General features: G+C 47.5%; 1 protein-coding gene across 1 annotated transcript in view; it reads left to right on the top strand.

Moving 5' to 3' along the window:
* The window catches only part of FLT4 (fms related receptor tyrosine kinase 4), a 34,476-nt gene extending 16,661 nt beyond the window's left edge, over positions 1–17,815 (top strand). Inside the window, exons 26-31 of the mRNA XM_064279728.1 lie at positions 1,936–2,035; positions 2,474–2,579; positions 3,918–4,066; positions 4,522–4,642; positions 5,860–5,945; positions 15,735–17,815. Of these exons, the coding sequence (XP_064135798.1) occupies positions 1,936–2,035; positions 2,474–2,579; positions 3,918–4,066; positions 4,522–4,642; positions 5,860–5,945; positions 15,735–15,933 (761 nt within the window). The 3' untranslated portion in view covers positions 15,934–17,815. The remainder of the gene's footprint in view (positions 1–1,935; positions 2,036–2,473; positions 2,580–3,917; positions 4,067–4,521; positions 4,643–5,859; positions 5,946–15,734) is intronic.
* The last annotated feature ends 6,533 nt before the right edge of the window (positions 17,816–24,348 follow it).

Below are 24,348 nucleotides of genomic sequence, written 5' to 3'. Positions count from 1 at the left end.
CAGCTCCAGGGGGCCAGGGTCACCTGCCCCAGCTCCCACACCAGCTGCTCTGATACAGGAACAGGGCAGCAGGGGTGTACACTTGGAGCAAGTGCATAGATCATTCTGAGACACCAAGAGTCCACTCCCCTCCGTGGCCAGGCCCAGGCTCCCAGAGGACTTGGCCTCCAACACGGGCCAGGCCCTGGCACCACCTCTGGAGGGCTGTGTACTGGAGCCTGTGCTGCTGTGTTCACACGGCAGCCCCAGCTTGAAGACAGGCATGCCCAGGACTCGCCATGGGGCTGCAGAGCGGGGGCCATGCCTGGGTCTCCCCCCAGGTCTGTCTCCTACTAGGTGAGCCCCTTCCCTGTACCAGCTTCACACTCCCCACCTGCCACATGGGGATGCTGCTCCTGCCCTCACGGAGTTGGGAAGAGGCCCAGAGGAGATGGGAGTGCTCGTTCGATAAGAACACCAATGTATAAAAGCCACAGCGGACAAGCCCATGGAAGTCCCCAGCTAGTGTGGGGGGAGGCAATGAACAAGTGACGAAGTAAAAATACCATCAGATGGCAACAATGATAGATGCTGTTACTAAAAATAAAGCAGTCTGAAAAGTACAGGGAGGAGCACTGGTAGCGCAGTGGTTAAACGCTATGCTGCTAACCAAAAGGTCAGTGTTTCAAACCCATCAGCTGCTTTATGGGAGAAAGATGTGGCAGTCTGCTTCTGTAAGATTTACAGCCTTGCAGACCCTATGGGGCAGTTCTACTGTGCCTATAGGGTTACTATAAGTCAAAATCAACTTGATGGCAATGGTTTTTGTTTTTGTTTTTTTGGTTTTAAAGAGTACAGGAAGGATGGGCTGCTGTTAAGCCCCAGGGGCCAGGGAAGGGCCCTGGGCAGTGCAAATGGTTGTTAAAACACTTTGGTGCTAACTGAAAGGTTGGGGGTTGTAGTCTACCCAGAGGCACCTCTGAGGAAAAGCCTGGCAATCTACCTCTAAAAAATTAGCCATTGAAAACCCCATGGAGGGATAGTTCCACTCTGACACGTGAGGGGTTGCCAGGAGTTGGAAATGATTCAACAGCAACTGATTTGGAATGAAGGATGGGTAGGTGAAGCAGGGGGCCTGGGAGGAGAGCAGTCCCAGAAAAAAGGGCAGCCAGGCCCACAGCCTTGTGTGTCAGAGGTGGTCAGGGTGCAGAGGAGAGCAGGCGGGGGCTGAGAGGGTGCATCAAGAGATGAGGCTGGAGTGTAGGAGAGGCAGCCAGGCAACCGTTACTATGGCCAGGGTGAGGACTTGGAATTTAAGTCGCATGGGAGCCTGCAGAGTTCTGAGTGAAGGAGAGATGCCAACTGACTAGTGTTTTAAAAGCATCACTCTGGCTGCTGAGTAGGAAATGATCAAGGGAAAAAAAAAAAAGTTTTCGAAAACAGAGAGGCCAGTTAGGGCTATTCCAGTGGTTGGCAGAGAGGAGGTGCCTGGGTCAGGGTTGGGAGGGGGGCGGGGGAGAGAGAAGAGGGTATGTTCAGGAGGAAGGAGCTGACAGGACTTAGGAGGGAATGGACTGGGAGGCCAGGGAAGTCTGTCCAAAGAGGGGTCATTGAGGCAAGCAAGGGCTTTCTTGCTGAACTGGCTCAACACTGGCTCCGCCCCCTGATGATCCCAGTAGGTAACCATGTTTGAGCTAATGAGTCCTGCATGCCTACTGTGTGCCAGATGCCTGGCATAGGTACCACAGTCACGTGCACAGCAACTCTAGCAAGTGGGTGCAGCATCCTCTTGTGACCAAGTCAGGAGCCAGAGCTTGGGGAGGGGAAACGACTGGCCCAGGCCAGCTGGGAGCAGCAGGAAGGGCACCCTGCTGTGGGTGAGGGGAGGTGATTGGGCAGCTGGGCTGACCAGTGAGGTGCCTGCTGCCTGCTCACACCCCCATGTCCTGCTGTCAGGGGCCTCCCCATACCCTGGGGTACAGATCAATGAGGAGTTCTGCCAGCGGCTCAAAGATGGCACCAGAATGAGGGCCCCAGAGCTGGCCACTCCTGCCATGTGAGTGTCCCCACGGGACCAGGAGAAGGGGTGGGTTGGGGGGGCCTTCGGCATGCATTCTCTCACTCTCCTCTCCCCTCTACTCATCCACCTAACAACTCTCCTCAGCATCCGCCAGGGGATGCCGACCGTGGAGGCCAGCGCAGATAGCACAGGCCTGGCCACTGCCCTAAAAACACACAGACCACCATGAAACCAGGGCTGTGATGGGCACCGAGAGGGGACACCAAGGGAGCAGCCAGTGATCAGGGAAGGTGTCCCCAAGGAGAGACACTGAACTGAGTGAAGGAAGGGAACCCAAGGCAGGAAGGACAGTGTGGGCCTGAGCCTGGAGGTGGAAGGGAACAGGGCAGGTCAGGGTGGCTGGGGTGGGTCTGCTGGTGGAGGGGCAACGGGGCATGCTCAGACCACAGTCCTACACCACACTGTACCCCACAGACGCCGCGTCATGCTAAGCTGCTGGTCTGGAGACCCCAAGGCCAGGCCTGCATTCTCTGAGCTGGTGGAGATCCTGGGGGATCTGCTGCAGGGCAGAGGACAACAGGTGAGCCCCTCCTCCCTGTCCTGCTGCAGCCTCTGGTCCTTTCTCCTGGGCCTCCCTCCTGTCCAGCAGGGCCCTGGCCTGCCCCCTCTCCGACCGCCCCCTCCCCGAGTCCTGTGTTCAGCCCTGTCAGTCCTGCATGGCTCTCATCTACCAGGTGAAAGTTTGTGCAGAGCCAGTCTCCAGGCACCTGGGCCTGCTTTCCAGTGCCCACTGCCTGCGCCCCCACCTCCACACCCCAGCTATTCGAGCTGGAGACACAGGCATCTTCCTGTTGAGCACACACCCACCAGCGCCTTGCTGGCCATCACGTGGATGGTCAGAGCCTGCTGTCCTTGCCCACGGGGAGCTCCAGGCCACTATAAACAGCATCACGGTGACTGTGGGGATGCTATGCTTCTCCCATTTCTGTGCTGGTTTCTCACTGGGCCTGCAAAGCAGACCCTCACCTCCCCAGCATCATAATCATGAAAACTCCCTCATCTCCCTCACTGCACCTCAGGCCCACTCTACTCTTTGTACCCATCAAGCACACAGGCCCTTGTCCTCTGTGTCCTAGCGTATTTCCCTCACACATGGTGTTCCTTGATGGCAGGGAACAAAGCCAGCTCAGGGCCCAGCTCACGACCAGCACCAGGGACCATCCGTGGACACAGTGGGGGATAGAGGAGAGAGCTATGAGCAGGGGCTCCCAGGGGCTGGGGACAGGCACTTTGGGTTCAGTTCTGCCCCAGGATGAAGAGTGTGGGAAGCATTCACATTGGCTCCTGAGGCTGCAGGGACAGCTGAGGACCCTGGACTGAGGGCACTGTGGCTGGGTCCTGGCCTGCCCCCAACCCCCTGAAGGGTGCCTTCTTCATGCATAAAATGGAGAGCTGTTGTGAGAATTTTGGGAGACTGGCACACAGCAGGAGTTCCTGAGTGGCGCAAATGGTTAACGCTCTCGGCTGCTAACCAAAAGTTTGAATGCTCAAACCCACCCAGAGGTGCCTCAGAAGAAAGACCTGCTGATCTACCTCCAAAAAGTCAGCCATTAAAAACTCTCTGGAGTCCAGTTCTCCTCTGACACACATGGGGTCACCATGAGTGTAACCCACTTAATAGCAGCTGGTTTTACTAGCAGCACGCAGCCAGCCTTCATCAACCTTGAGGTGCCACGTGTCGCGAGAGCTGCAGTGTACCAGCCTCTGGGTGGGAATCTCGCTCAGACCTCAGGACGTTCAAGGCACCACCACAGTTAGAGCCCACTTCTCAAGGAAGGAACCATGCAGTCCAATGCAGGGCCCGCCAGGGAGGGTGTGCGTGATGTCTGACCCCAGATGCCTGTCCTGTCCCTGCCAGGAAGAGGAGGACTTCGTGCCCCCACGGGGCTCCCAGAGTTCTGAGGAGGGCAGCTTCCTGCAGGCGTCCACCACAGCGCTGCATGTCGTCGCCGGCACCGACTCCAAGTGCAGCCCGCCCAGCCTGAACCGCCACAGCCTGGCCGCCAGGTCAGCTGCCCTTCAGGGCCCAGGAGTGGGGTGGGGTGGGGGTCGGGCAGGGAAGCAGCTTGGACATGGTATATTTTATCCTCATAAGTCATCAAGGAAAAGCAAATTTTAGAGACATGAGGGACTGTTACAGACCAACTAACATAGCAGAGTCATTGTAAATGGCTGAACTGGGTGTGGGTAAAGCCGCGGGGGGCCTCGGTGTGGCCACTCTCCTTCCACACTCTTCCCAGCAGTGGACTCATGAGGCTTTATCCCTCTGGTATAGGAGAGGCTCTGGGCAGGGAGGGACATGACCACCATATGGAAGTGGAGCCTGGGGAGGGGTACCAATCCTCATGCCCCAGGCTCAAGGTTCTTCCTGAAAGAAAAGAGGGTAGAAGGAGAGGTAGAGAGGACTCTCAGGAGGGTTACTGAGGTGTGTTTCTCCAGCACTTTCCATTTTATCTCCACAGATACTACAATTGCGTGTCCTTTCCTGGGTGCCTGGCTAGAGGAACTCAGACCCAGGGTCCCTCCAGGATGAAAACGTTCGAAGAATTTCCCATGACCCCAACAACCTACAAAGCCTTGGTGGTGAGCTCCCTGGTGATAACTGGGAAGAGGGGAGCTGTGGTCTTCAGGTCAGGGCTATCTCTCTGGGTGGAGGTGACGGGCAGTCAGGAACTCTGAAGCAAGTGGCAGAAACCAACTCAGTCTCACTCCAGCGGAAAACAGAGCCCGTTGTCCCTGAAGATGTCAAGTCCAGGGCGAGCCTCAGGCATGTCTGGATCTGGGAGCTCACAAGACGCTTCTGTCCCTCAGCTGCTTTCCCCTGTGTCATCACTGCCATCACTCCCAACCCGGCTCTCGCCCCACAGCCTAGAAACCCCATAGAAAGGCAGCTTCTCTATCCCAGTGGCTCTCAGTGGATTAGCCTGAGTCACGGGCCCCATTTGGTGGCAGTCGGCACACCAAGCCACATTGCCTGTGGTAGGGGACCGTATCACTAAAGAGGAGGCTGGGGTGCCCAGGACAGGAAAACACAGGTGTCCGTTCAGGTGATGACACCTGTATTCTCAGATGCAGGTAAACAGTTTGAACAAGGTGCTCCCTGAAGCTGGTCCTAGTGTCTCCCTTTTGTCAAAGAGGAGGCTGTGCCCCCCAAACATGAATTCCAGCAGCATGCACCCAGGATTCGAGCCCCAGCCTCCCAGGCCAGCCTCCCTCCCAGATGAAGGGCCGTGGGTTCTGGGTCCTGGTCAGTAAATGCTGAGCCCGTGGGAGGCCCTGGGGGTAGCAGAGGAACAACAGGAGGCCTGGATCAGAGCCAGGTTGGCCCAAGTTCCTGTCTCCAGGGCCAGAGGATGACTGCAGAGGGCCCCAAGCGCTGAAAAGATTGCAGGCCCCACTTGTGTAATTGCAGATAAAAACCACACCAAACCACAATCTAAGGGTAGCAAAGCCCCACTAAAGTTCAAATATTGTCCCCATTTTCTCTTGGTGCTTCTGCTTTAACCATACCCTGAGCCCATGCTTGACCACCTGTGGGCCCCCAGTGTGGTGCATCTCAGCTTTTCTACCTCCCAAGCGTGGACCAGGCATTACCCCCCAGAACCTGTTTCTCGCTCTGTGGATTGGGGTATGTGACCCCTCTTCCGCAGGCTCTGCCCAGGTTCTCCATCAATTCCCAGGGGGCCGGGGGCATTAAGTCAGCAGATACACAGGTTCATGTGTCCCTTCCGGCTGGAGATAGCTGCCCCTCAGAAGGGTCTAGGGCAGCACACAGCTCTAGACTTGCTCTTTCTGCACAGGATAACCAGACAGACAGTGGGATGGTGCTGGCGTCTGAGGAGTTTGAGCGGATAGAGAACAGACATAGACAAGAAGGTAGCTTCAGGTAAGGTGTCTTAGTGTCCTGGGATGGCTGTAACAAAATACCATAAACTGGGTGACTTTTCAAAACGGAAATTTATTGTTTCACAGTTCTATAGACTAGGAGTCCAGTTGGCAGGCCTGTGCTGTCTCTGTCTGCTCTAGGGGAAGGTCCTTCCAGCTTCTGATAGCTCCAGGTGTTCCTGACTTATAGATAGATCTTCACATGGTCATCTTTGCCCTGTGTCTCTGTACCTCTGTGTCTCTTCTTTTATAAGGATACAACTCAGATGAGATTAAGACCCAGCCTACCTAGTATTACCTCATGTTAACTGATAGCATCTTCAAAGACCCTGTTTCCTAACAAGGTCACATTCACAGGTACCAAGGATTAGGACTTCAGCATATCTATTTGAGAGACATAATTCAATCCATAACATAAAGCCTTCTGGAGCCTTCTCCTCTGTAAGAATGGCACTGACTGGGGCTGTCCACCCCAGAGGGGTCTCAACAGGGGCTGGTAGCCCTGGGGGCTGAACGCAGTGCCTGGTGAGAGAGGCTGGTTCTCTCTTAGTCAGAACATTTCATGGCTTCCCACTACCTTTTTATGTATTCAAGGCAAACCACTCTGAGACTTCAGGCCTTCGGCAATCCATCCTCTCAAACACATCCCCACTCCCCTGTCACCGTTCTGGCCCAGCAGCACATGCACAAGCTGGTTCCTGACACCTCCCTTTTAGGCTTCCACTTTCAAGCCTGTGTTCAATTATCAGATGCTCCGATGCCACCTCTTTGTGGAACCATGTGTGATCCGCCATCCTCAGTGTACACATACTGCCCCCGCCCAGCCAGGGAGAGTCCAACCCATCCCCTGACGCCCAGCACTTAGCCTGACGGCCACAGGAGTCAGGCAGATAATATAACCTGGAGCTGGCAGGGATCATATTTTAAGAATACAGTTACAGAGAAGTACTCGTGTTTGCCTATACAGAGAGTGACCCCGTGTATAGGGTGAGCTCCATTTGCCCAACAAGAAGATACCAAAAAATTTAAACTTCTAAAGGTACAGATCAAATAGTTAAATATCTACTTAAAATATTTTCTTTATTAATTTATTTACACATACCTGTTTAAATGACATGGCCTATGGCATTATACAAAACATCACTCTTTTCCACTTTCTTCAAGGAATTACTTCATTTAGACCATTCACTTGCACCTTGGGCATCAGTGTCTTTGTCAAGAGCCACGTTTTGGATCATCTGACACAGTTTTCACTTTTACCTAACCTGTTTTTGAGTCAGTATATGCTGTTGTCACTGAAAATTTTACCCCAAAGCACAGGTATATTTATTTGCATAATATTATTTAAAAAAAAAATTTTTTTTATAAAAACCCAAATCTGTTGCCATCAAGTCAATTCTGATTCATAGTGACCCTATAGGACAGGATAGAACTGTCCCATAGGGTTTCCAAGAAGTGGCTGGTGGATTTGAACTGCCGACCTTTTGGTTAGCAGCCTGAGCTGTTAACCACTGTGCCAGCAGGGCTCCAACATTAAAATAGTTGATGTCATTTTCCACATTTCTTGTGGGTGTATTTATGACGTCTACACCTTAACCAATCATTTGATTACCTTTTATACCAGCCTAAAAACGGTGTGTTTGCAGCACCATTAACACTGGCAGTTGTGGGATCAACCCAGAAATAATTTCTGCATCTGTGTTTTGTGTCCTTGCCTCCCTTCTTTTCTTTTTTCCTCTAAATGATTCTGCCAGATAACTTCTATTAGTAACCTAGTTTTGAAAAATTAATGTTAGTTGCATTGACAGAGTAGATTTTGGTTAATGGTTCTTTATCAAGCAGTATTTTATCATTCAAAAGAAAGTAAGTAAAAAGGGTAAACAGCTGCTTAAATTCAAATCTTCACACATCTTCTTAAAAATGACTCAGATCATCAAGGATATCAAATAAAGTCATTCATAACCCATGCCTATAGTGTAACCAGGAGCCCTAGTGGCACAGTGCGTAAGAGCTTGGCTGCAAACCAAAAGTTCAACAGTTGGAACCCACCAGTCGCTCTTTGGAAACCCTATAGGGCAGTCGGAATTGACTCTATGGCAATGGATTTGGTTTTTTTTTAATAGTGTAACCAGGAGACACTTCAGTGTGTGTGTGAGTAGAAACTAAAAACTCAAGACTGGCAGAGAACAAGCATCAGACGGAGACTCTCCAGCAAGAGGAGAATGAGGCAAGGTCCTTGGGACAACAGCCATATAGACTGGGGAAGATAATGGAGGTGGCTGGGGAGATAATGCCTCCAGGAGGAAAGTTTGAGGCACAAGCAGTACCTGTCTTGTGAAGGCAGTGCTTCTGAACAGACAGTGAATAAGAAGAAGGTGCTGCACCTCAGATACTGGGGGATGAAAGAAAAGAAGAAACTGTCCTTTGGGAAGCAAGATAGTATCAAGAATTCAGAAGAAGACAGACACACGAGGGATCCATTCATTACAAAAACTGCACTTTAGGGGCAACAAAAGGTTTGCCTTGGCCAGCAGTTTGCTTGGCAGGTGCATTCTTGTGGAATGGTCTCCAAACAGTTACAAAGACAGAATGTGCCTTGGAGAAGTCTGCAAGAGGGGGAGAATAGAGTATGCCAAGTCTCTTCCTATCCCCTGATAACTGTTCATCGCATGGGGAGTTAACTCGTCTTCACTTCCAGGTTGCATTATTCAGCCCTTTTGGTGGCCACCCAGGATGCCAGAAACTGCCACCTGTAGCATGGTGCTTTGTCTAAATCTGTTGGAGAAAGGAGGATCTGTAAACTCTGGGCTGTGGTTGGTCAACATGGTGGCATGGCAGTAGCCAATGAGAGGGCCCAGTGCTCCCTAGGTGACTGGTTGACCCCTGGTGGTGATACAATATGGGACATGAATGGAGCTTTTGGAAAAAGGATGCAGTCAAGGGATTGTGAAGTGTACTAAAGATGTGGGTCTGATACTCCTGAATGAAGAAACCTAGGGAGCCACCGAAGTTTCTACCCCTTTCCATAAGATACTCTGCAATTCCTGGTAAATTCCAGCATGAATAATCATAAACAGAAAAAATAAGCACTATCCATACAAAGTCATTATAAAAATAAAACAGAAAATTAGAATTAAAACTTTTCATTAGATGTAAACATTCAAAAAGGAGGAGGAGGAGGAAGAGAAAAAGAAGAAAAGGGAATACAACACTCCAAGATGAATTAAACATAGAATTAATCAGACCAGAGTGCCCAAGGAAAATAGATATGACCAGACTTACAGTAGAGGACACAGAGGATAGACATGAAAAGCGTCAAGAAAATGAAACTTAAATAGAGTTGAGAGGCGGGGCCAAGATAGCGGAATAGTCAAATGCTTCCACAGATCCCTCTTACAACAAAGACCCAAGAAGACAAGTGAAATGATTATATTTATGATAAGCTTGGATCCCTGAACATCAAACGCAAAGTTAGAAGACAGACTGAATGGCAGAAGGAGGGAGAGGTGGCTCAAAAGCAGAGAGAAGTTAAAGGACCTGAATCACTGGGAATCCGTAGGCACCATTCCCTGGAGCGAGGGCAGTGGGGGTGGTAGTAGTGTTCCAGACATGGTTTCCTTAGGGAGAGACAGTCACAAGCCTACTCACACCTCCGGAACCAGAGAAAACGGTGCTCTCAGCAAAAGCTAAGTACTTTTATTTTACCATGCCCCCAGCTCTGAAGCCAGCTTCAGTGGCTGTCAGTTTCCCTGGGCCTAGGATAGGCTCTGCTGTGTGCCCTGGGCCATTCTCCCAGCCATGGAGAAGGAATAAATTCACAACTGGGGGAAAAGATAATCTGCCAACTCTAATAAGCTGGGGAGCTCAGGACAGAAGCGGCTGCATGGACCTGTGTGAGCCTATTTCAGGACAATAGGCCCTTGCTGGCTGACTGGAACTGTTTCAGCTATGCAGTGGAGAGGTGGGTGTTTGATGTTTGACATCACTTTGTCTGTTAAACAGGGTCCTCATCTACCCACATCAGGTGGCTCCACACATATCACCTAGCCATCCACAACAGGGATCCAAGGATAAGTGGTACCTCCCAGTCCTTACAACCAAAAGCATGGGCTGTCCATGGCCATCTGCAGGACCCACCCACCTGTGCACAGGAAAGCACTTTCCTCACAGACACTTGGAGGATGGTTGTCAGCCCCCTGCCTTGCTCAGAGGGTGACCCTCTGCTGCAACGAGATACCTGTATCTACACCAATCACCCCTGCCCCTCTAAGACTGTAGGACAGAGCCTGTACCACACACTTGATGACCAACTACCTGGACACTGAGCTGAATCCATACAAGAAAAGCGAATGGACTCCTAGGCTCATATACATGATAACAGCTCTAGCCATCTGGTGATAGGACGTCAGAGCTTCAAAGGAAAAATAAGCTAGCTCACTCAAGCAGCCTATTTGGGCACATCAAAACAAAACAAAGCAAGAAGCTAGGATACAGTAAGCAAACATAAAATAAACTAATACAATAACTTACAGATGGCTCAGACAACAGTCAATATCAAATCACATAAAGAAGCAGATTATGATCCCTTCAACGAGCTCTCAAAACAAAGAATCAAGGAATCTTCAGGATGAAGGTGCCTTCCTGGAATTACCAGATGCAGAATACAAAAGAATAATATATAGAACTCCTCAAGACATCAGGAATGAGATCAAGAAGGACATCAGGCAAAACACAGAGCAAGCCAAGGAACACACAGATAAAGTGGTTGAAGAAATTTAAAAAATTATTCAAGAACATAATGAAACATTTAATAAGCTGCAAGAATCCACAGAGAGACAGCAATCAGAAATTCAGAAGATTAACAATAAAATCACAGAATTAGACAACTCAATAGAAAGTCAGAGAAGCAGAATTGAGGAAGTAGAAGGGAGAATTACCGAGATTGAAGATAAAACACTTGGCACCAATATATTAAAAGAAAAATAATATAAAATAATTTAAAAAAAAGAAGAAACCCTAAGAATCATGTGGGACTCTATCAAGAGAAATAACCTATGAATGATTGGAGTACCAGAACAGGGAGAGATAACAGAAAATACAGACAGAATTGTTGAAAATTTGTTGGCAAAAAACTTCCCTGATATCGTGAAAGATGAGAATATATCTATCCAAGATGTTCATCGAAGTCCACATAAGGCAGACCTCAAAAGAAAGTCATCAAAACATATTATAATCAAATTTGCCAAAACCAAAGATAAAGAGAGAATTTTAAGAGAACCTAGGGATAAATGAAAAATCACCTACAAAGGAGAGTCAATAAGAATAAGCTCAAACTACTTGGCAGAAACCATGCAAGCAAGAAGGCAATGGGATGATTTATATAAAAAACTGAAGGAAAAAAATTGGATATATGACGTAAGAATCATATATCCAGTAAAACTGTCTCTCAAATATGAAGGCGAAATTAAGACATTTCCAGATAAACAGAAATTTACAGAATTCATAAAAACCAAACCAAACCTACAAGAAATACTAAAGGGAGTTCTATGGTTAGAAAATCAATAATATCAGATATCAACCCAAGACTAGAACACAGGACAGAGCAACCAGATTTCAACCCTGATAGACAAATTACAAAAATAAATCAAGATTAAAAAAATGCTCAAAACAGGGAAACAGCAATGTCATTGTGTAAAAGAAGAGAACATTAAAACAATAAAGAGGGACTAAGAAATGTAGTCATAGATCTTTCATATGGAGAGGAAGTCAAGGCGATATAAAGAAATAAAAGTTTGGTTTAAACTTACAAAAACAGAGGTAAATATTAAGGTAACCACAAAGGAGACTAACAACCCTACTCATCAAAGTAAAATACAAGAAAAAAATAAAGACTCAGCAGAAATAGAACAACAATGAATAAGAGGAAAAGACAATATATACAGATAAACTACTCAGCACAGAAAAGTGGGAAAAAGAAACTGTGAACAACACACAGAAAAAGACATCAAAATGACAGCACTAAACTCATAACCACCACCACAAACTCATACCTGTCCATAATTACACTGAATGTAAATGGACTAAATAACACCAATAAAGAAACAGTGGCAGAATGGATTAAAAAACACTATCCGTTTATATGCTGCCTACAAGAGACACACCTTAGACATAGAGACACAAACACTCAAAGGATGGAAAAAAATATATCAAGCAAACAACAATCAAAAAAGAGCAGGAGTGGCAATATTAATTTCTGACAAAATAGACTTTAAAGTTAAATCCCCCACAAAGGATAAGGAAGGAACTATATAATGATTAAAGGGACAATATACCAGAAGGATATAACCATATTAAATATTTATGCACCCAGTGACAGGGGTGCAAGATACATAAAACAAAGTCTAACAGCACTGAAAAGTGAGATAGACAGCTCCACAATGATAGTAGGAGACTTCAAAACACCACTTTCGGTGAAGGACAGAACATTCAGAAAGAAGCTCAGTAAAGACACAGAAGATCTAAATGCCACAATCAACCAACTGGACCTCATAGACATATACAGAGCACTCCACCCAACAGCAGCCAAGTATACTTTCTTTTCCAACGCACGTGGAACATTCTGTAGAATAGACCACATATTAGGTCATAAAGCAAGCCTTAGCAGAATCCAAAACATAGAAATATTACAAAGCATCTTCTCTGACCATAAGGCCATAAAAGTAGAAATCAATAACAGAAAAAGCAGGGAAAAGAAATCAAACACTTGAAAACTGAACAATATCATGCTCAAAAAGGACTGGATTATAGAAGACATTAAGAATGGAATAAAGAAACTCAGACTCCAATGATAATGAAAACACTTCCTATCAGAACCTTTGGAACACAGCTAAAGCAGTGCTGAGAGGTCAATTTATATTAATAAATGCCCACATACAAAAAGAAGAAAGTGCCAAAGTCAAAGAATTATCCTTACAACTTGAACAAATAGAAAGAGAGCAACAAAAGAAACCCTCAAGCACCAGAAGAAAGCAAATAATAACAATTACAGCAGAATTAAATGAAATAGAAAACAGAAAAACAGTTGAAAGAGTTAACAAGACCAAAAGCTGGGTCTTTGAAAAAATTAACAAAATTAATAAACCATTGGTAAACTGACAAAAGAAAAACAAGAGAGGAAGCAAATAACCCAAATAAGAAATGAGATGGGCTATATCACAACAGAACCAACTGGAATTAAAAGAATCATATTAGATTACTATGAAAAATGGCACTCTAACAAATTTGAAAACCTAGAAGAAATGGATGAATTTCTAGAAACACACTACCTACCTAAATTAACACAAACAGCGGTAGAGCAACTAAGTAAATCCATAACCAAAGAAGAGATTGAAAAGGTAATTAAAAAACTACCAAAGTAGTCAGTTGCAAAAGGTGAAATATTGTATGAGACCACTATTATAAGAACTCAAGAAATAGTTTAACCACAGAAGAAAATATTCTTTGATGGTTATGAGAGTAGGAAGAGAGGGAGGGAGAGGGTTATCACTAATTAGGTAGTAGACAAGAACTATTTTAGGTGAAGGGAAAGACCACACACAATACAGGAGAGGTTGGCACAACTGGACTTAACCAAAAGCAAAGAAGTTTCCTGAATAAACTGAAAGCTTTGAAGGCCAGCATAGCAGGGGCAGGGGTTTGGGACCATGGTTTCAGGGGACATCTAGGTCAACTGGCATAATAAAATCTATTAAGAAAATATTCTACATCCCACTTCGGAAAGTGGCATCTGGCGGTCTTGAAATGCTAGCAAGTGGCCATCTAAAATGCATCAGTCTCAACCCACCCGGAGCAAAGGAGAGTGAAGAACACCAAAGACACAGGTAATTATGAGCCCAAGAGACAGAAAGGGCCACATAAACCAGAGACTACATCAGCTCAGACCAGAAGAACTAAATGGTACTTGGCCATAACTGATGACTGCCCTAACAGGGAACACAGCAGAGAACCCCTGAGGCAGCAGGAGAGCAGTGGGATGCAAAGCTCAAATCCTTGTAAAAAAGACCAGACTTAATGGTCTGACTGAGACTAGAAGGACCCCGGTGATCATGGTCCCCAGACTTTCTGTTAGCCCAACATAGGAACCATTCCCAAAGCCAACTCTTCAGACAGGGATTGGACTGGACTACAGGATAGAAAACGATACTGGTGAAGAGTGAGCTTCTTGGATCAAGTAGACGCATGAGACTATGTGGGAAGCTCCTGTGTGGGGGTGAGATGAGAAGGCAGAGGAGGACAGAAGCTGGCTGAAGGGATACGAAAATAGAGGGTGGAGAGAAGGAGTGTGCTGTCTCATTAGGAGGAAAGCAACTGGGAGTATATAGCAAGTTGTATATAAATTTTTGTATGAGAGACTGACTTATTTATAAACTTTCATTTAAACCACAATAAAAATTTTAAAAGAAAAAAAAGATTGAAATACTTGGCAAGCATACAAAAAAAAAGATCAATTTAGCCTTATCTTTAAAGTCAAATTTCTGCCCGTACTTTACAACACAAAAATTTTTCCAGATATAAAAGAGAATTCATAACATCACTGCTTGCACCAAATAATAATAATTAAGAAAGCTGGAGGTAACCTAAATGCTCATCAACAGAGAAATGAACACATTGTGTTTTTAGCAATATTTTATAAACAATAAAATATTAGCTCTGAAAAAAAAAGTTAAGAAGGATCATAAAGGAAGTGAGCAACAAAGAAAACATAAAAAGATCTAATATATGTAAAACTGGAGTCCCTGAGGAAGAAGATCCAAACAGTGGGATAGAACTAACATTTTACATTTATAAGGCTAACTGTCTTAAATAAAAGAAGTCATGAAGTTAACGTAATGGAAGGGCCCCCAGGTACCTGGAAAAATGGGCCCAGAATAGTAAACTCTGAAGCATATCCTACTAGAACTATTAGACTTTAAAGACAAGAACTCTGGGAATCTAAGCAAAAAAGACCAAGTTATCTACAGAGAGAGAGAGAGTCAGATTGGCATCAGGCTTTTCGATAGCAATTTACAAAGCAAAACAAAAATAAAGCAAACATTTTCAAAGAAAGCAAGAGCCAAGGGTGAAGTGTCATGGGGAGAGAGAGGCAGGCAGGGGCTTGATTCTGCAGGACCTCATCAGCAGAGTGAGAAGCTTGGATTTCATTCTAAGAGTGATGGGAAGCCACTGAAGCCATCTGTCTATAAAGAATCTCTCTTTAAGATTAGGCTGCAGGGAGGCAAGAGTGGAAGAGGAGAGACCCGGCTCGGAGGATATGGCAGAGCATGTGATGATGGCAGGTCACTCTAAAATAAGGTCAAAGGAATGGAAGAGATGTGGACGGGTACATTTTAGAATTAGAATAGGCAAGACTTTTGGATGGATTGGATATTAGGGGTGAGGGAAAGGAAGGAAGCAAAGGTGACATCGAGGTGCTTGGCTTGAGCAATTGAGTGAATAGTACCGCCATTTACTGAGATGGGCAAGACTAGGGTAGAAGCAGACTTGAAGAGATTAAGTCAGGCATTATTTGTGGTCTTGTGCCCAGACTTGGGACAAAGAATGTTCCAGTGAATGTTTGCTAAAATAAATCAGACCAGTTTGCTATTTTAAGTCAAATCTGTGTGTGTTTCCTACTGTCTTTGAGCTTGCTTCGGTGTGTCTTTGGTGGTTCTAATCAGACCACAGACCCTCACGCAGGTGCAATTCCACCTCTCTCCTTGCCTCTCTAATGCCTTCTTCCTTGTCTTGGCAGTTGTAAAGGACCTTGCCGGAATGTGGATGTGACCAGCGTGCACGCAGACCTTCAAGGGATTCGGCGGTGGCCCAATCAGGGGGCACAAGGAGGCCAGGTGTTTTACAATAGCGAGTACGGGAAGCTGTCAGAGCCGCATGAGGAGGGAGAATGCACCCCATCGGCCTGTGCCCCCTTCTTCACAGACAACAGCTACTAAGGCAATGCTGGGCAATGCCCCCACTACTGGCTGACCCTGGGCTCCAACAGGTGGTGGGGGCTGTGCCTGGCAGGACGAGCAGAGGACTAGGGCCCAGGTTGGGAACTCATCTCCTTTGGACCAGGCTGCAGAGGAGTTTCCCATTCCCTCTGTATATCCTCCCCAGTAGGAAGAGCAAAACTGTAGGTTCAAGGGCTCCCCTGAACTCTACCATCAAGCCCAGGGCCGTGCTTTGAGCCCCCTGTAGTTTCTCTTCCCCTTCCAGAGTCAGATTCCATGTAGCTCAGCAGCCACAGGGGCCGATCAGGCGGTCCCATGGAGAATGTCTCCATGGCATGGTCCCCATTTTCTGATGAGGAATGTATGGGTCTGAGGGTCACACAATGATTGAGGTAGAGCTACACTTGAGCCCAGGATTCATGCTCCAGCCCAAAACGCTGTCTTCTCCACATGCAGCCTTCGCTTCCCTCAGGAAGTGGCTTTCTTCACCTGCCTCTCAGGGGCTGAAGAGAGGGTGTCATCTTTCTCATCTCAAAGTAATAAATGAGGAATTTGGGGGTTTCTCTTCTGAGCCTGACCAAACACCTAACCATCTCAAAGCAGCCATCTCTGTAGAACTGATTAAAGAAAGGAAGACAGCGTGTCATTTACCTTGAGTGTTGAGTGCTATTCAACGAGAACAGATTTTTTTTTTTCCGCTAGATCTTCAAAGACTATTTTAGCTGCTGTGAAGAATTTACTTTTCAAAACTTCACTCTGAATAAAGCCCAGGGAAGGCCTTTCTGAATCTAGAAGATTCTTGCCTCTGACTCTAGGTCAAATGCCATCATAGCAGATGCTGCAGTCATCATCCACTGACAGACCCAGAATCTAAAGAATCATTTGATGGTCTAGAGCTGCTGTGTTTGAGAAGCACTTGGTTCTTCTCTCTGGGGCCTTGATCTGCCACCTGAGGCTCCTTCCAAGCAGTGAAAGATGAACACCATGGGTTCCACCAAGGAAGCCTTTGGGGTTGGCACAAAGGAGCCACCCACTGTTGTCCTGTGCCACTCGGCAACCAGTGGAAGTTCTTGTGGCCCTGGGGTGGCCCTGTGTTCTGCCATCCCCTCCTCTGTGCCAAGGTGCCCAGTCCCTGGAGGCAGTTCCCTGGCAGGTCAAGCCTCTGCCCTCAGAGGGGAGCAGCCAAGAGACTTTCTGGAGGCCTGAGCTGTTCTATGCAGGCCCCCTCTATGAGCTCACATTGCCCCATCACTCCCCTGGCCAGTAGAAAGGCCCTCATCCCAGTCAGAATCCCTGCGATTGACGTCCCCACCCCCAACAAGGCGCTTGCAGGTCAGGCGGCTGTGCGCTGAGCAGAGAGGCATGCTCGGCAGACCCTCACTCGAGTGTAGTGTTACTTCATGATACATAGAAGGCATTTATGACTGAAATCCTCGGTTCCCCCTCCCCCGAGGGCCCCCTTCATCTTGCTCCTTCCTCTGCTTATTACCTGACTTGTGGAACCTGGGTCTCTCGGCTTTACCTAATGGAAATCCAGAGCCGTTTTCTCTCAGAGAAGCAACGTGTGTGATGGGGCTGCAGGGGTCCCTAGGCCCTACCCACGTGTCTACCAGAGACAGTATTACCTACCCGTCTATATCACCTCTCCTCCTGTCGTGTATCTGCACATACAAAAATGTACTGGGGAAGAAAATCTCCCACGCCCTTGTAAACATGTTCTCTGAAAAGATCTAAAATATTTAACAAAAGATAATAATAAAGTTGATGCCAGTCTTTGAGTTACAATGAATGGATTATAAATTTAGTCCAAGACCGCTGTGAAAATTGGGTTTTATTCCTCCCTTCCCCCAGATTACCTGCTCCACGATGCTACTAGGCAAGGACCGCCTCTTGTCGCTTGAGTGGGCGGTTGAGCCTGGAGAACCCTCTCTCTTCCAGTCAGGTGGGGGAGGGGTTCCCTAAAGCCGCCAGCAGAGGGCGCCCGGGAGAGGCCAGGAGGCTGGGCTTCGCTCCACTGCAGTGCTTCCCGGCCCAACGCTTTGACGAGCCCCCTTTTACAAAGCCCTGAACTTTAGACCAAAACCCTGGTGACGTAGTAATTAAGAGCTCTGGCTGCTAACCAAAAGGCCGGCATTTCGAATCCACCACACATTCCTTGAAAAACTCTGGGGCAGTTCTACTCTGCCCTATAGCGTCGCTATGACTGAAAATTGACTCCTGGGCAACAGGTTTGGGTTTTGGAGCTTGCTGCGGAGGCGTCCTCCTAATACGTGCTTTATCCGTAAAGTAAAAGGCACTTTGCCCAGCCTAAGAGAGCCAAATGCGGTTTTAGGACACTGACACCGCCAGCTCCCCAAGGTCTCCCTCCGCCCACTGCGCGGGCAAGTACCTACCACCATCCCCATACAGGGACATGGACTGAGAGGGCCAGTTACGTGCCTGAGGTCACCCAGCAGGTTTAGTGATTGCCTGGACTCAGGTCAGTGAGGTCCTAGCTAGACTCCTAACTCACTGCCTGCTCTACTATGCGAGCTTGAGCGAGGAGCGTGCAGAGCACTCAGCACAAGCAATGCGTGTGGGACTGCCTGCACAAGTGAGTGGCTGCCATGTGGTGGCCGCAGATTGGGACCATCTCGGCCCAGGGGCTCAGGAGGGAGGGAAAGCAAGAGACGACCACCTGGCGGCCAGATGGACCCGGGTGTCGGTAGTAACCACAGTGCGATTGGGCACTTCACCCAGAAAGCAGAAAGGACCCAAGTCAAGGTCCAGAGTGAGAGTGAGCAGGCTGCGTGGCTAAAGCCCAGAGCTGGGAAAAGCGCTCCCAGGCTGGCCAAACTCCGAGCGGGGCCACTGCCTTCCCCTCAGCTGTGATACCTGCTGCTCCAGACCTTGTTTTCAACTCTCCAATTTTTAATGGGAAAAAGGGTGCCCCTGAGTGGCGCAGTTTGCTCTCAACTGCACACCTCACCATGTTGAGCCCCTAGGTGGGCTTGAACACTCAACTTCTTAGGTTAGTTGTTGTTGTTAGGTGCCATTGAGTCGATTCTGACCCATAGCAACTGCGTACAACAGACCAAACACTGCCCAGTCCTGCCAATCATTGCTATGTTTGAGCCCATTGTTGCAGCGCTGTGACAGTCCCTCTCACTGAGCATCTTCCTCTTTTTCCATGACCATCTACAAAGCCTGATGTCCTTCTCCAGGGAGTGATCCCTCCTGATAACATGTCCAAAGTAAGTGAGATGAAGTCTCGCCATCCCCGCTTCCAAGGAACATTCTGGCTGTACTTCTCCCAAGACAGACTTGTCCCTTCTTCTGTCTATAGTCAATATTCTTTGCTAACACCGTAATTCAAATGCACCTGTTCTTCTTCCATCTTCCTTATTCATTGTCCAGCTTTTGCATGTATATTCATTGTCCAGCTTTTGCATGTATAAGAAAAAAAAAAAAGGCTACTGAAAATACTATGGCTTGACTCAAGCACACCTTAGTCCTCAAAGTGACATCTTTGCTTTTCAACACTTTGAAGAGATCTTTTGCTGCAGATTTCCTCGATGCAATACATCATTTGATTTCTTGATTGCTGTTTTCATGGGCATTGATTGTGGATCCAAGTAAAATTAAGTCCTTGACAACTTCAATAATTTCTCCATTTATCATGATGTTGCTTATTGGTCCAGTTGTGAGGATTTTTGTTTTCTTTATGTTGAGGTGCAAGCCATACTGATCTTTGATCTTCATCAGTAAGTACTTCAAATCCTCTTTACTTTCAGCAAGCAAGATTGTGTCATCTGCATATCACAGGTTGTTAATGAGTCTTCCAATTCTGATGCCATGTACTTCTTCATTTGCTTAGTATACCGAAGGGGGAAAAAAAAAACCCATTGCCGTCGAGTCGATTCTGACTCATAGCCACCCTATAGAACAGAGTAGAACTGCCCCGTAGAGTTTCCAAGGAGCTCCTGGTGGATTCGAACTGCCAGGCTTTTGGTTAACAGCTGTAGCACTTAACCACCATGCCACCAGGGTTTCCTTGCTCAGTGTACAGAACGAATAAGTATGGGGAAAAGATACAACCCTGATGCACACCTTTCCTGATTTTAAACCATGCAGTGTCATCTCTTTCTGTCCCAACGACTGCCTCTTGGTCTAAGTACAGGTTTCTCTTGAGCAAATTAAGTGTTCCTGAATTCCTATTCTTTGCAATATTACCCACAATTTGTTATGATCCACACAGTTGAACGCCTTTTCATAGTCAATAAAACACAGGTAAACATCTTTCTGGCATTTTCTGCTTTTAGCCAAGATCCATCTGACATCAGCAATGGTATCCCCAGTTTCACATCCTCTTCTGTATCTGTCTTGAATTTCTGGCAGTTCCCTGTCAATGTACTGCTGCAACTTTTTTAATTATCTTGGGCAAAATTTACTGGCATGTGACATTAATGATATTGTTCGATAATTTCCACATTTGGCTGGATCACGTTTCTTTGGAATGGGTACAAATACGGATCTCTTCCAGTCGGTTGGCCAGGTAACTGTTTTCCAGATTTCTTGGCATAGATGAATGAAAACCTCCAGCACTGCATCCGTTTGTTGAAACATCTCAATTGGTATTCCATCAATTCCTGGAGACTTGTTTTTTGCCAATGTCTTCAGTGCAACTTGGACTTTTTCCTGCAATGCCATTGGCTTTTGATGATATGCTACCTCCTGAAATGGTTGAATGTCAATCGATTCTTTTGGTATAGTGACTCTGCTAATTCCTACTATCTTCTTTTGATGCTTCCTGCATCGTTCAATATTTTGCCCATAGAATCCTCCAACATTTATTACAGTCAAAAAGGTTATAAAAGAAGAGGCACATAGAGTAAGGTTGGAGCAGGGTCCCACCACAAATCTTCCATGTCTCTAAAATGGTACCACGCTCTCCAGAGCCTGGTCACCAACCAGGTAGCTTCATCCAAACTTTAGGGCTCAGGGCTCTTATCAGCCTCAAAACATGGTTATGGTAGATTACATCATGCTTCATGGGTTTAGTCAGCATCTGACCACTAGGTGGTCCCTCTTGATCTGGTCATCCGCCATTCCTTAGCCTTAGGTATTGGCATGGGTGGAAAGAACCAATTAAAAAGGCCAAATGACTTTCTGCGAAGTGATTCCACACCTTGCAGGTATCCAGAAAAAAAAAAATCCTTTTCCTAAGTGGCTTTTGTTATGGATTGAATTGTGTTCCCCGAAAGATATATTGAAATCCTAACCCCTGTACCTGTGAATGTGACCTTGTTTAGAAATAAGAGTCTTTCCTTTGTTATTAGTTGAGTTAAATGAGGATGGGTCCTTATCCTAATCCCTTCTTATAAAAGAGAAGGACAGACACAGAAACAGAGTCACACACAAGGGGAAGACAGCATGTAAGGATCTATCTATAATTCAAGAAATGGCTGCAAGAAGCTGCAAGAGACAAGGAAAGGTCTTCCCGTAAAGCGTGTGAAATGGAAGTAGGATTAACAGTAGCATCATCATCAGAACATGTCTAACTTCAGGGGGAATAATGACCAGGGTCAGCCCAAAGCAGATTCCTAGGAAGTGCAGCTCAGACGTGCCTCCACTCTACAAACTTTTTACCAATTCTGACACCAGTTGTTCCTCCCACAGCACTCTCTACTTCTCTTCTGGGTTTGATAATCAGTTGCAATGGCCACACAGAACTCACAGACCATACTTACAGTTAAGTGGTTTATTAAGGAACAGGGTGCAACTTGGGATCAGGATCAACAGGCTAAAACTCAGGAATCAAGATCAGGAAGCACGTAGGGAGAATCTTCCTTCTTCAGCTCCCCTCTGCCCCCTGAGGACAGCCTCTTCTTGGCACTGTTGTCTGTCACCACCAACTCTGCTGCTAGGCCCCTTCCCAGCCTATCACCATCTTCAGTGTTAACAGCCCTTGACCCTTGTTACAGCTTTTTTAGGAGGTTCCTTGCCTCCTGTCTCTTTCTCTGCTTCTCTCTTTTTTCTTCCTGCTTCTTTCTGCCTCTACCTCTGTGAGAACAAAGGTGAAAGATAGCATAAAGGAACTCATTTCACCTCAAGCCAATAGAGAGAGAACATGGCCCTGCTGATAGCCTGAATTTGAACTCAGCCTCCAAAACTGAGAGACAATAAATTTCTGTTCTTCAAGCTACCCACTTTGTGGTATTTTGTTTTGGCATTCCTAGCTATGGCTCTAACCCAAAGGTCAGCAGTTCAAATCTACCAGCCACTCCTTAGAAACCCTATGGGGCAGTTCTACTATAGGGTCACTATGAGTTGGAATTAACTCGATGCAATGGGTTTAGGAAGCTAAGACAGTCCTCTACAAAACCTGTCCTAAAACCCGCTCTACTACAACACCTGAGGTTTAAGGCAACACCACTTCTTGGCTATGGAAGAGGGTCAAACCAAAGTACTAGAGCCAGGGCCAGGGGATGAGAGCAAGAAGAGGACGGAGAGAGCCTGACTCGCACCCAGGGGCTCTTCATGGCTTTCTTGGTCCTGGGAAGGGTGCCAAGGCCCAGGTGGGAGAAGAAAGAGTTAAAGGAGAAGGGAAAGAATACACTAGAAGCAAGCACGGTTTGAGGGGTGGGAGTGAGAGGCTATGTCCTAAGGAAGCCAGAGGGATCCCCAGAGGCAGGACAGGACCTGAGGCCTCATCAGCACACATTACCACATAGCTCCTAGCCCTTGATGCACATTGGCTGGTGGGAGGGAGATACTGACATCCTCCTGACCCGGGCCTCTTTCCTGAGCCACTGCCCATCAGCTGGCATAGGCAGACCCTTGAGGCCAGAGCTCAGCTTAGATAAACTTCTACAGAGAGTGTCCAAAATGCTGACCATGTCCATGTCACTGGTCCACCACACCACAAACTCACACATGTACTCAGGGTGGGGCTGCAGCATCGCCGATGGGAGGCTGGGTTCCATCGGCCACTGGGCAGAGATCCTGGCCCAGGCTGGGCCAGAGAGCAGAGGATGGTGTGATCCAGGCTCAGGGACAACTGCTGGGAGGTGGCACCCTGAGGCTGTGTGGCCCTGAGCCAGGCACTTGCCCTCAGAGCCTCAGTTTCTCTTCCCTGACTTGGTACCTGGCAGAGCTTTGTTAATGAGTAGGTGAGATAGTCCTGGTGGTGTAGTGGTTAAGAGCCACGTACGTCTGCTGACCAAAAGGTAGGCAGTTTAAATCTACCACGTGCTCCTTGGAAGCCCTATGGGGCAGTTTTACTCTGTCCTATAGGATCTCTATGAGTCAGAACTGACTCGAAGGCAACAGGGTTTTGGTTTTTTAGGTGAGATAATAGGTATGAAAATGGTTGGTTCAGATGCGAGGCTTCGATATGGCCCCAGGGAGTGACCACATAAGGGTGAAGCCCCTGTCCCACCAGGTCATGTATCACCATCTCATTCAATGAGCCATTGTTGGCCCCACCTTGGACTTGGTAGGGCTTCGCCCTACCCCCAAGGATGAGGCAGGTAAACTGGCCCTCATTCCCACAGGCCATTTCCTTGGCTACCGACACCATGGTCAGTCCAGGACTCCTAGAGCCCTTGACACTCAGCAAAATTCTGATTGGAAGGCCCCTGGAGACAGCAGTGTGACCTCATGGTAACTGGTAACATCTTCAAAGACCCTATTTCCAAACAAAGTCACATTCCCAGCTAAAGGGGTTAGGATTTCAACCTTTTTGGTGGACACAATTCAATTTATAACACCTGGAATTTCAGTCTCAAGCCGATAGAGGTTGGTTTTCCTGTCCCTTTCACCAATGCCCTGAGGCATGCAGCAAGAACCATGTCAATGGCATCTATCTCCCCACCCTCAGCACCTGCCTTTGCCCACCTCCCCACTGCAGGGCCCTGTGGGGAGGAAGGCCCCGGACAAGGAAGGGGCAGAAGGAAGTACTTGAGAGGGTCAGATCAATATTGACCAAAGTGAAGGCGCCCAGAGAGCATGAGAGGACACCCTTGGTGACACTACCCCAAGCTCCTGGGGTTTAAGGACTAGAGCTATGAGGAAAGAGGAAGTGGAGCCTGAGGTGAGGGGGTACTGGCAGGGATTCATGTCATGAGCCCTGGGCAGGACACTTTGTGCCTGATGGGATGTACTGAGAACCCTGGAGAGCCCGGCAGCCCTCCCAGCTCAGTTCTACCCCATGGCTGCTTCACTGAGAAACCCCAGAGGGTCACTGAGCTGCCCTCAGCTCTGAGCAGAGCCCGATGTGCCCACCTGTGCCAGGGAAATGACTCAGGGCAGGGGAGGGAGGGAGGTGTCTGTTGGCTGGTGCGGTGGTCCTGGACCAGGAGGACTTCCCCACAAGTGTCACTCTGCCTGGGACAGAGCTAAGCTGGCCGGGAGCCTCCAAGGGGCCTTAGGATC

The sequence above is a fragment of the Loxodonta africana genome, chromosome 2 (genome assembly GCF_030014295.1).
Source record: "Loxodonta africana isolate mLoxAfr1 chromosome 2, mLoxAfr1.hap2, whole genome shotgun sequence".
In the NCBI taxonomy this organism is placed as follows: domain Eukaryota; kingdom Metazoa; phylum Chordata; class Mammalia; order Proboscidea; family Elephantidae; genus Loxodonta; species Loxodonta africana.
This window is presented reverse-complemented; position numbering and strand designations above follow the sequence as displayed.